The following is a 13268-nucleotide window of genomic DNA, read 5'->3' as shown; positions in this document are numbered from 1 at the left end:
TCCAAGATTACAGAGTTAACAGGGAATGGCTCGTTAACAGGCTGGAACAAATTAGAGTGTAAGTCTTATCTCTAATTAAATATTTACATTTTTGGAGGAAAACTAACAAACCTTAAATACTTGTTAAGTGCCTAATATTTTCTCCCTTTTTCTAAACTTAGTCCTCATAATCTTGCCAGATAATATTTTTTTTTAATAGTTGAGGAAAACAAGTAACTGACTTTCGCAAGCTCACATATTAAATGGTGGAGCTAAGACTGGAACCCAGATATATCTAAGTCCAAAGTCTACATTCCACTACACCACACCTATCATATAAAAAAGAAATGGGAAAGTGCCAGTCCAAAAGCTTAATTCAGATTTGAGAGCTGGTTCATTTCCACCAAGTCTCGAAGGTTCAAGTGCCAAAAAAGCAGCTCATTTATGTAAGATACTAAAAGACCACAAGAATTATTATTTCAAGAAAGTGAATTCTTAATCTAAAACTGCAGCGAACATTCACACCATCATTATTCACAGTAGCTATTTAAAAAGCAGATCAAGTGATGAACAATCTGTTTAGATCAAATGGAGTATTTTCACACAAAGGAATGAAAATATTTATACATGCTACAACATGGAGTAACCCAAAAAATTTTGTGCTAAGTGAAAGAAGTCAGACTCAAAACAGAAAACCTCACATATTGTAAGTACAAGTCTGTATACAACATGTCAGAAAAGACATATCTACACAGACAGAATTACACACTTAAAAACATGTGTATTTTAAACTATCGATATGTAAACTGTGCCTCAATAAAACTGTGTTAATAAAATAGGTATTGCAGCACGGAGTCATAAAGGCCAGTAACTCAAACTACCCAAACGCCCACCAGTAGTAAAAATAGATAAACTGTGATATATTCCCACAATGGAACAGTACATAGCAATGAAAATAAACAGTCCATAACAAATCCAACACAGAAGAATGTCACATAATGGGGAGCAAAAGAGGCCCTACACAGAGTACAAAACGAATTACTCCACTTACACAGAACTCAAAAATTGGCAAAACTACTTTGTGCTGTTCAAAGTAACAACAGTGGTCACACTCAGGGATGGCTGACTGTGCTGTTTCTTGATGGGGAATGTTTACGAGACTGGACTTGCTTTGTGGATATACAATGCTGTACACTTCCGTAAGTGTGCTTTTATATATGTATGGTGTATCTTAATAATCTCTTAAAAAAAAAAAAAATTACCTGTAATCTACCTTCCCTCGCCCCCGGGGGTTGGGGGAGAACCTGAGAAATACCAAACGTCCTCCAAACGTCCTTCAATCAAGTAACAGTTAAATAAACACGGAACACCTACGTGTGGCAGTCACAGCTGGAAGCCCATGAAGTCACCCATCTCTTTCTCTTTCTCTTAGAGAATCAATCCCACTGCTAAAAACATGTTGGGATTTGAGTGGAAACTAAGGTTTTCACAGTGTAGTTTGCAAACTCCTATGGGTCCCCAATACTCTTTCAAGAAGTTTTCAAAGTCAAAACTGGTCACCAAAAAACCTGTTGGGATTTTGATTATACTGCACTTACAGATCAATATGGGGAGAAATAAAATCTTAAAAATGAATCTTCCAACTCATGAACAAGGCACACCGCTTTTTCAGTTCAGTTCAGTCGCTCAGCCATGTCTGACTCTTTGCGACCCCGTGAATTGCAGCACGCCAGGCCTCCCTGTCCCTCACCAACTCCCGGAGTTCACCCAAATTCATCATGTGCATCGAGTCGGTGATGCCACCCGGCCATCTCATCCTCTGTCGTCCCCTTCTCCTCCTGCCTCCAGTCCCTCCCAGCAACTTAGGTTTTATTAATAACTCCCTCAGCAGTGTTTCGTACTTTTCAGTGTATACTTGACATCTTCTGTCACATTTCTCCCTAAGTAATTCATACTTCTGGTACTATCGTAAGCAATATTTACACACAAATACAACTGATTTTTGTATGCTGATCTTGTTTTCCGTGGGATGACTTCAAGAGGCCTTGCAGCTTTTGGACCACTGTCCTGAGACCACACGACATGAAAATGTCTGAACTGGAAGACCACTGATGAGAATGGCCCAAATGAGAAATAACAAACTATTGTCTTTTAAACCACTAAGCTTTTGGATGGTTTGTTATACAATATATAACTGACACAAAAGTTTATAGTGAGAGTCTCAGTAAAGAAAATGGGGTTTAGAAATTCTCAGAGTTAAAGTTACAAACAGAATCAGTCAATAAGAAGATAGGATATTGGGAGTCTAGGATCAAACAAGCCAGTCACATTTAAGGAGATATATAAGCAAAGGACAGACTCTCAGGAATTCTCAGTAGGGAATTAACTGTACTAAAGCTAAAGGGACTACTTGCCTGGGTATATTAACAGTTAGATCAACCTGGCTAGTTTTAATTCAGAGGAGCTTGATCCTTCTTGGGACTGAAAAGATAAGGGGTCATTAACTCAGAGCTAATTTCTTTGTGTCAGAGGATCTTGCCCACCCACAATCTCGGTGTAAGGATAAGATTATGTCCACAGGTCGAGACGAGTATCTCTTAGGGGTTTCCGAATCTTATCTGCTGAGTGGAGGTCTGCCCACTCAGGACCCTGGGCCTCTTCTGCCAGGGTGTTCTGTTGCAACTCTCAACTGGTTGTGGAGGAAAAAGGATCTCAATATAACTATTATATATAACAATTATATCTACTACTATGGGCAGGAATCCCTCAGAAGAAATGGATTATTAGCCATCATGGTCAACAAAAGAGTCCAAAATGCAGTACTTGGATGCAATCTCAAAAACGACAGAATGATCTCTGTTCGTTTCCAAGGCAAACCATTAAGTATCACAGTAATCCAAGTATATGCCCCAACCAGTAACGCTGAAGAAGCTGATGTTGAACGGTTCTATGAAGACCTACAAGACCTTTTAGAACTAACACCCACAAAAGATGTCCTTTTCATTATAGGGGACTGGAATGCAAAAGTAGGAAGTCAAGAAACACCTGGAGTAACAGGCAAATTTGGCCTTGGAATACGGAATGAAACAGGGCAAAGACTTAATAGAGTTTTGCCAAGAAAATGCACTGGTCATAACAAACACCCTCTTCCAACAACACAAGAGAAGACTCTATACATGGACATCACCAGATGGTCAACACAGAAATCAGATTGACTATGTTCTTTGCAGCCAAAGATGGAGAAGCTCTATACAGTCAGCAAAAACAAGACCAGGAGCTGACTGTGGCTCAGACCATGAACTCCTTATTGCCAAATTCAGACTTAAATTGAAGAAAGTAGGGAAAACCACTAGACCATTCAGGTATGACCTAAATCAAATCCCTTATAATTATACAGTGGAAGTGAGAAATAGATTTAAGGGCCTAGATCTGACAGATAGAGTGCCTGATGAACTATGGAATGAGGTTCGTGACACTGTACAGCAGACAGGGATCAAGACCATCCCCATGGAAAAGAAATGCAAAAAAGCAAAATGGCTGTCTGGGGAGGCCTTACAAATAGCTGTGAAAAGAAGAGAAGAGAAAAGCAAAGGAGAAAAGGAAAGATATAAACATCTGAATGCAGAGTCCAAAGAATAGCAAGAAGAGATAAGAAAGCCTTCTTCAGCGATCAATGCAAAGAAATAGAGGAAAACAACAGAACGGGAAAGACTAGAGATCTCTTCAAGAAAATCAGAGATATCAAAGGAACATTTCATGCAAAGATGGGCTCAATAAAGGACAGAAATGGTATGGACCTAACAGAAGCAGAAGATATTAAGAAGAGATGGCAAGAATACACAAAAGAACTGTACAAAAAAGATCTTCATGACCCAGATAATCACGATGGTGTGATCACTAACCTAGAGCCAGACATCCTGGAATGTGAAGTCAAGTGGGCCTTAGAAAGCATCACTACGAACAAAGCTAGTGGAGGTGATAGAATTCCAGTTGAGCTAGTCCAAATCCTGAAAGATGATGCTGTGAAAGTGCTGCACTCAATATGCCAGCAAATTTGGAAAACTCAGCAGTGGCCACAGGACTGGAAAAGGTCAGTTTTCATTCCAATCCCAAAGAAAGGCGATGCCAAAGAATGCTCAAACTACCACACAATTGCACTCATCTCACACGCTAGTAAAGTAACGCTCAAAATTCTCCAAGCCAGGCTTCAGCAATACGTGAACCAAGAACTTCCAGATGTTCAAGCTGGTTTTAGAAAGGGAAGAGGAACCAGAGATCAAATTGCCAACATCTTCTGGATCATGGAAAAAGCAAGAGAATTCCAGAAAAACATCTATTTCTGCTTGACTGACTATGCCAAAGCCTTTGACTGTGTGGATCACAATAAACTGTGGAAAATCCTGAAAGAGATGGGAATACCAGACCACCTGACCTGCCTCTTGAGAAATCTGTATGCAGGTCAGGAAGCAACAGTTAGAACTGGACATGGAACAACAGACTGGTTCCAAATAGGAAAAGGAGTACATTGAGGCTGTATATTGTCACCCTGTTTATTTAACTTATATGCAGAGTACATCACGAGAAACGCTGGACTGGAAGAAGCACAAGCTGGAATCAAGATTGCTGGGAGAAATATCAATAACCTCAGATATGCAGATGACACCACCCTTATGGCAGAAAGTGAAGAGGAACTCAAAAGCCTCTTGATGAAAGTGAAAGTGGAGAGTGAAAAAGTTGGCTTAAAGCTCAACATTCAGAAAACGAAGATCATGGCATCTGGTCCCATCATTTCATGGCAAATATATGGGGAAACAGTAGAAACAGTGTCAGACTTTATTTTTCTGGGCTCCAAAATCACTGCAGATGGTGATTGCAGCCATGAAATTAAAAGACACTTAATCCTTGGAAGGAAAGTTATGACCAACCTAGGTAGCATATTCAAAAGCAGAGACATTACTTTGCCAACAAAGGTCCGTCTAGTCAAGGCTATGGTTTTTCCTGTGGTCATGTATGGATGTGAGAGTTGGACTGTGAAGAAGTCTGAGAGCCGAAGAATTGATGCCTTTGAACTGTGGTGTTGGAGAAGACTCTTGAGAGTCCCTTGGACTGCAAGGAGATCCAACCAGTCCATTCTGAAGGAGATCAGCCCTGGATATTCTTTGGAAGGAATGATGCTGAAGCTGAAACTCCAGTACTTTGGCCACCTCATGAGAAGTGTTGACTCAGTGGAAAAGACTCTGATGCTGGGAAGGATTGGAGGCAGGAAGAGAAGGGGATGCCAGAGGATGAGATGGCTGAATGGCATCACTGACTCGATGGATGTGAGTCTGAGGAAACTCCGGGTGTTAGTGATGGACAGGGAGGCCTGGCGTGCTGCGATTCATGGGGTCGCAAAGAGTCAGACACGACTGAGCGACTGATCTGATCTGATAGTGTGAAGAAGTGCTCTAACTTCACTGATATACATGCAGCTGCCCAGCTTTCCCAACCCCACTTGCTGCAGAGACTGTCTTTTCCTCACTGGATATTCCTGCCTCTTTGCTGAAGATTAACTGACCACAGGTGTATGTGTTTATTTCTGGGCTCTCTATTCTGCTCTATTGATTCATGTGTGTTTTTGGGTCAATACCACTGTTTTGACTGTAGCTTTGTAGTACAGTCTAAAGTATGGGAGGGTTATGCTTCCAGCTTTGTTCTTTTCTCTCAGAATTGATCTGGTAATTCTGAATCTTTTGTGGTTCCATATTTATTTCTTTGATTCACCTTCAATTTCCTTTATCAACGTTTTACAGTTCTCCACATTTAAGTCTTTTACCTCCTTGGTCAGGGTTTTTCCTGGATATTTTATCTTTCGGAGGCAATTTTAAGAGGGAATTTTTTTTCTTTTTACTTTCTCTTTCTGATATTTCAATGTTAACATAAAGAAATCTGTTAGTACAACAGGTTTCTGTATGTTACTCTTGTATCCCACTACCTTGCTCAATTTATCAACTCTAATAGTTGCTGTGCAGAGTTTATTTGCAATAAAAGACAGAAATTGAATTCAAACTCTGAGCTCTAACTCTAAATCCAGGGCATTTAACAAGTGGATTAAAGTGGTACTGACTGAGACTAAATTACCCATAATGCAGTTTTAATCTCTCCTCAATGCAAAACTTTACATAACATGCCAACTTCTGGTTTAAGAAATCGACGCAAAAGATCAATTAAAAAGTCATCTACAACAGAGTTCTTAATTTCCACCACATTCTGTGAGTTCACTGCAAGGCAACCCAAAATAATGTCTTTAGACTCAGGAGATATTCTAGCTGACAGATGCAGGTTGTGGCTTTTGTCTTAATAGAAGTTGCTGTTACTTGTCACCTGTCACAACATTCCCCCCACATCCTAAAATTTCCAAAATGATCTCTGAATAAGGAACACAAGAGCTTCCATTCTTGGCAGACATATTCTAATTTCCAAGTATCAACAGCAACAAAACCCAAAACTTCCTAAACAAAACAGTCATGCAAAGCCTTCTACACAAAAACCTGCCTAGTATGAAATACTTCTGCCTGGTATACTATGAAATGAAATACTAGCAGATTATAAAATTCAGAGGAAAAAAAGAAACCTGGTCACTGATACCTAATTACTCACAGAGTAATCAAGTTACTGGTTCCTAACCATACTACCATTCTTCTAAATGGCATAAATTCAGGTTTTACACTGGACCTGTACATGCATACTGCAAAGCATTCTTTAAAAGAGAAAAGTCCACATTGAGGATAATATATATTCATATTACATATATACATAATAAATTAACTGATTAATACTTTAGGACTGGACCAAGATTAGACAAAGTAAATTAAATATGCTTAAATGTATCTTTGTTTTAGTTTTAAGAAGGATGCGATGTATTTGAACGCAGTATTAAGGAACAAAGTCAATAACTAGGAAAAAAATTTAATAAATGAGCAACTGGCTCAACATGGTATGGGCAATTTTAATAATCCAATCTGCAAAGCCAGAACAGTCTTTTTAAAAAAGTGTTAAAAAAAAAAAACTGAACATTAGCTTCCCTTCATAATCCAGATAAGAATACTTTTAATACATATATCTGGTTTGCTATTTGAAATAACCTAATGAGCCCATTTAATTATTCACCAGGCTGCAATCTTAGAACACTTTTCTTTCTGCATTCTTCAAAATGCATTTATGACTCTCCACAAGAATCTATACTGTACTCTGTATACCGTGTATCATTCTGCTCTGGTATTTTACTGAAAAACCAAGTAACTTTAAAAATTACAATAAAGTGACATCAACTAATCTGATTTCCAATTATTAGGTTTTTAAATAATACTAAAATGTTCCACTTGCCCAAACCTGCCACTACTTAAATATGGCCTATCTATTCCAACAGTTCATTACTAAATAAGTCACTTTTAAATTGGAACAATTTGATTGATCAGGTTGAAGCTCATTCTATTTTCTATCAGATTATAAAGTAGTCACGTAAGGTTTGAGTGCTAAGAAGGACCCATCTTACCTTTCTCAGTTGATACTTTTTCTATGCATCTGAAAGAAAAGAGAATCAAATGGTAAATGAATAATCTTGCACATTTTCTTAAAATACAAACATTTATCCTTTTCAGGTTCATCTCCAGAGTGATACATCTAGAGCAGCACTGTCCAGCTAAACTTTCTGCAATGATAAAAAATATTCAACATCTGTACTGTCCAATATGGTAGTCTCCTGAGCGACTGAAATAGCTATGTAGTTGAGGAACTGAATTTTCAGTTTTGATTAATATCATTTAAATAGCCACAAGCAGCTATCATATTTGATAGCACGTAACTAGAGTATCATTCAAAATAGTTGTTTTTAACTGTAAAAAAAATATCGATACAAAGAAACTACGGCTAATTTTGTTGCATTAAATGGTGATAGAAGAAAAATGTCTTTATTTTACACAAATGCAGTAACTAGTGGTACAATGAAATATTTGAGATATCCTCTAAAATACTTCTGCCAAAAGAAAAACAGGGAACAAGGATAAAGGTAGTAAGAATGGCAAAACCTCGGGAACTGTTAAATCCAGGTGATAAATACTGAGGGTTCATTATCTCTACTTTGGATACATTTTGACAATTCTCATAGTAAAAATTTAACGAACCTAAGAGAAAATCCTAAAATTATTCATTTGTTAAACTAAAGTCAAAATCTATTTTTAAAATGGCAGCAGACTGGACCTAGAAATAAATGTAACTTGAACTTTACAAATTAGATGGGAAGAGTAAAGAGTCTTGTGTGTAATAAACTGGCAGTTAAAAAAAAAGTCATTCACATGTTTTTAATTCGGGGAAATTTCTATCAAATGTTAACTGCTGAGTACAGGATGATGACTCTCCTCTACAGCCCTTACCCAAATTCAAAGTTGACCTGTCTTGGATCTTTCCCAAGACGCCAAACAGCATCTCTGAGCAGTATAAAGTTTTCTCCTTTTTTTTCTTTTTTGAAAATAAACCTAATACAAACGAAGACTCTTACAAAGAATATCGAAGCACATACTGAAGCCACAGCATAATACAAATTCTGTTCTCTTTAGAGAGACTAGATATCATTTTTCTCATCTCATTCATTTTTTTTAAAGCTTGGTATTATAATTCATTATATTTTTAATGTCCCAATTAACAACTAACACAGGAATATTGCTCATCATCCTAGCTCTAAATGAAAAGTTACATAAATCATTGTTAGATGTTGAAACACTATGCAATAAACTTTCTGAAAGCCTATGGGAATGGTTCTGTGTGTCCTTTACCAAGATCACTGCAAAAGGAAAACTCAGGATTTCGGGCTTATACAATTGAAGCCTTCTCTAAAGAGCCACAGAATCCAGAATTTTTTCCAATTCAGAGTATTACTGCCTCTTCATTCTCACTATCACGACCATCATCTTTCACTATCATGACCATCACCTTCTCCTTACAGAAAGAAAGTGTGAAGCAAAGGCTTACTACCATTTTACTTTCTGCAAGAAAACAAACCGCAAATGGAATTCCATATACTGGAAAACAGTGCAGTATTTGTTTCATTTGTAACCCATCTGAACCTGTAGGTTTACCACTAGGAATACTGTTCTAGCCTATATTCCTATATTCCTTATGGTGAGGAAAGAACAGCTTTTCTCAACAGCTAAGTGAGAAATTAAAAAAAAAAAAAGTATTTAAGTATTGAATTCTGAAATGCATCAGACAATCAAAGGACTTATTATCACACAGCAGGAAGAAAATAAGTCTTCTGCATTTAAGGTAATCTTACTTTAACAATTACAGTGTTTCCCTATTAGTAGAGAATGGATGTTTTAACTTCTAAATCAGAAATAAGCTGGAGTGTGTGTATGTATACACAGATACCTGTATATACCTGTATATACGCATACACAGATACCTATAAACATCTGCATTTGAAGCATAACAATCTTAACTGTGGAATTTATTGGCTAAAATACAGCAAATAAAGAGCCTAAGTCTTAGTACTAATATATAACCTTTCTTCAAATTTGGTTTATCTTTCCTTACTATTAGCCTTTAAGCTTTTAATTTAAAATGATTGTAGATTTAACTTAATGCCTTTTGCTTAAGCACATTCACTGAAAAATTCTTTTTATTCCCCTTCACAAAGAGTTCTATTCTTTTCATTAATTCCTGAGTATATCAATGCAAATAGAAAAATTGTTATAAGATTAGGAAAGTTTATAAAGACAGTAATTGCCATCTAACTGTAAAGCTCATTCCACAAATCATAAATTATCAGCTAAAGATGAAGAAGCATATTCAAGGAGATTAAGTGATTTGCCCAAGGTCACTTAGTAAGCAGTAAAAAGCAATGCTTTTTTTCTATTTTGCCTTGTAAGAGGAAGCGATTACAATCAATCCAAGTCTATTTACTGACACTTGAAGCTACTGTACAAGTCACTTTGCTGTTTCCTTGATCAAGAAAAGCAAAGGTAGGTTAAACAGTTGATTACTGGGAATTTATTGGGAGAAACGTTATCTGGAAAACAGCTGAAATCAAGGTCAGAAGGCGCTTGACCAGGGCTCAGTGAGCACACGCTTCAAAACTTGAAATGTCTTAAAGGATGAAGTTTCTCAATTCTTTTTAAAATGTATCACTCTGAAAATCTGTAAACCGTGCATACATCTGACAAACCTCCACTAATTCATGCATCATCCCCCTTTATTGAAACCCATGTCTCATTTTTCTTTATAAATCCTGGCTCAGCGCACTACCAGACCCAATTATTTGCTAAATCAAGGTTTACAGAGCTGAAATGCTGTAGGAGTTCTTCGATTTCCAGGGTATGTAGTAAATTGAAAACGTGTAACAAAAAAATTAAAGTGAAAATTTATCAAACAATCCAATCAAAACTCTATAATTTAAAATATACAGTTAAGAAATAGTTCTGAGGCTTAAAGAACACTATGATTTTTTATGACACTGGATGAGAGAGAGATGGACTTTTAAGAATTAAGACTTTTCTTTCCTCCCCACAAGGAATACTGCCGAGAAAAAAACTGAAGGGATTTAATTAAGTCATCCTTATCCAACTTCAACTGTTGTAACGTTTACATTGTGGAAATAAAAGTACTCCGTACTTTTTTGACAGAAGTTAGGGAACATTAATAAACCATGAGAGCTGGTAAAACTAACACTTAAGATTTTCTCTAAGTAAAACTGATGAATCAGTGGGAGGGAAAGGTGCTAAGGAGATATAGCCATATATAACTTTCAAATGGGTAGGTGAAAATGGAAGGAAATTTTAAAAGATTAAGTTATTAACCTTCCTGTGTATGGTTATAGAAAAAATTAAAAATCCAATTTGGCAGAATTTACATGAAAAACTCCACTACACAGTAGTTATACCTCTACTATATAACAGGCTCCTCTGTCCCTGGGATTCTCCAGGCAAGAACACTGGAGTGGGTTGCCATTTCCTTCTCCAACTATGTAACTCCAGTAGAGGTTTGACTACTCCGTAACTACATACAGTAGAGGTATATAACAGGCAACGTATCACTGCTCAAAACAAACACTTTCAATATTTCCTACTTACCATGCTTCGTATTAAGTGCTGCACTTAAGTCTCACAAACTCATCTCATTGAGCTTAACATTATCTCCTATAGATAATAAAACTGAGGCACAAGCAGTTTAACCTGTCCAAGGAATTTATATCCAAATAAGGCCAATGACATCTTTTCAAAATCTGATAGTAAAAACTTTAAATTTTTTGTCTATGAAATTTATTTACAACAATTATTAATCGAATCCCAACTGCAGCTCAATCATTTATAAGTACAAATTTTTGTGTCCACAGAAATTTAATTTACACAATTCTCTAAATTATGTTAATTGGTGAAAGTCGCTCAACTGTCCGACTCCTTATGACACCATGGACTATGCAGTCCATGGAATCCTCCAGGCCAGAATACAGGAGTGGGTAGCCTTTCCCTTCTCCAGGGGATCTTCCCAACCCAGGGATCAAACCAGGTCTCCCGCAATGCGGGCGGATTCTTTACCAGCTGAAAGAAAGTGAAGTCGCCCAGTCGCGTCCGACTTTTTGCAACCCCATGGACTGTAGTCCACCAGGCTCCTCTGTCCATGGGATTTTCAGGCAAGAATACGGGAGTGGGCTGCTATCTCCTTCTCCACTTTACCAGCTGAGCCACATGTTAATCAAATAACATCCAATAATTTGAAAGCACATCTAAAACACATTATACCTTTGAATGTTACTTCTTTCTGAGAGTCTTCCAAGACAAGTACGCCACGGTCACAGACTTCACTCTTAATTGTGGAGTAGGTGTGTTTCAAATTTTAAATTGACCGGGCCTGGGTAAGCCAAATATTGTCAGGATCTCTACTGGGGAGGTAGTGTGGCGGCGGCGGCCGGGGCATTTAAAATTGATTTCTCCCCTCACCTTCAGTTTTTCCTGCTTTTACTTAAAATTTTTCACTTGAAACTCAAAAAGACACAAAAGTCTTCAGCAACTAATTCCATGCCTAATGTTCTTCATTTGTACAATTTACAAACACGTGTGCTTCACTACTTTAGGCATAGAAACATTTTAATGAACCACTTAAAAAATATGTAGATTCCTGGTCATCTTGGTTCCTGTACGACCTCTCGGGAAGAATTCCTTTCATATTATTCAAAATTTTAAGGACGAAATCCCTATATTAAAACATATCCAAAAACACACACTTGTGTGTGCGCCTCAGTTTTATCTATAGGAGATAATGTTAAGCTCAATGACATGAGTTTGTGAGACTTAAAGTGCAGCACTTAATACAAAGCATGAGACGTAGGAAATCTTGAAAGTTTTTGACAGTCGTCAAAAAAATAAAACACGCATTTCAGAGTCTACACTTTAAATTGGCAAGCCACGTTTTTATCCTACTAATAAGTTTTTTTTTTTTTTTTTTTTAAGAAAACCAGTGAAAAGGAATGTGAAAATTTAGTACGTTAAAAAACAAACAAACTGCATAACGATCCTAGTACAACTGAGATTGATCAGGAGGGAAGGGTGGGGGAACGACCTCATCCTGCGCGCTGAGAGCGAAGCCCCCGCCGCCGGTTTCCCAGCCCGGACGCCCCGTAACAGCGCAGGCCGCCGCGCGGGGGAAGGGGCAGGCGGTCAGAGGGCGCGCGGACAGCCCGGGCCGGCGGGGCCCGGCGGCAGAGGCGCGCCCCGCGGGGGCCGCTGAGGCGGGAGCGGGCGGCGGGGCGCGGGCGGGCCGGCGGCGGGGGCCGGGCGGCTGGGCGCCGAGCCGGCCGGCAGGGGGCAGAGCGGCGGCGCGTCACGTGGGGCGGCCGCTACGGGAGCCGCGAGGGCTGCGCGGGCGGAGGGGGGTCGCTCCCACCGCCGCAGAGACGGCGTTACTCACAGCAGGCGCGGGCTCCTCTTGCCCTGGGCCGGGGACGGCGGCTTCGCGGCCTGGGCCGGCTGCCCCGGGGCGTCGGCGGGCCTGGCGCTGGGGCTGCTCCTCCGCCGGCGCGGGTATTCGGCCTTCCTCCGACGGGACACGGCGGCGGCGGCGGCGGCGGCGGCGGCGGCCGCGCGGCCCCGGTCCCGGCCTCCCCTTAGCACGCGGCTGCTGGGGGGCCCCGCGGGAGGCGCCGTCGCCGCCTCAGGGGGCTGTGGCTGGGGCTCGGCCGCCGCCGGCCCCCCTCCGTGGTCCTGCCGCTCCGGGGGTCGCGGCTCTTCCGTCTCCCCCGGCATCGGGACACGTCCGCC

The 13268-nt window shown here is 39.6% G+C and overlaps 1 protein-coding gene across 2 annotated transcripts in view; it reads right to left on the bottom strand.

Annotated features, from left to right (window-relative positions):
* Nucleotides 1-13268, bottom strand: part of ZFP91 (ZFP91 zinc finger protein, atypical E3 ubiquitin ligase) — a 35172-nt gene extending 21904 nt beyond the window's left edge. For both annotated transcript variants that reach the window (XM_055547210.1, XM_055547211.1), the window contains exons 1-2: nt 12919-13268; nt 7514-7542 (exon numbers count right to left, since the gene is read on the bottom strand). In XM_055547210.1, coding sequence (XP_055403185.1) covers nt 7514-7542; nt 12919-13253 — 364 coding nt within the window. In that variant the 5' untranslated portion in view covers nt 13254-13268. The remainder of the gene's footprint in view (nt 1-7513; nt 7543-12918) is intronic.

The sequence above is a fragment of the Bubalus kerabau genome, chromosome 15 (genome assembly GCF_029407905.1).
Source record: "Bubalus kerabau isolate K-KA32 ecotype Philippines breed swamp buffalo chromosome 15, PCC_UOA_SB_1v2, whole genome shotgun sequence".
In the NCBI taxonomy this organism is placed as follows: domain Eukaryota; kingdom Metazoa; phylum Chordata; class Mammalia; order Artiodactyla; family Bovidae; genus Bubalus; species Bubalus kerabau.
This window is presented reverse-complemented; position numbering and strand designations above follow the sequence as displayed.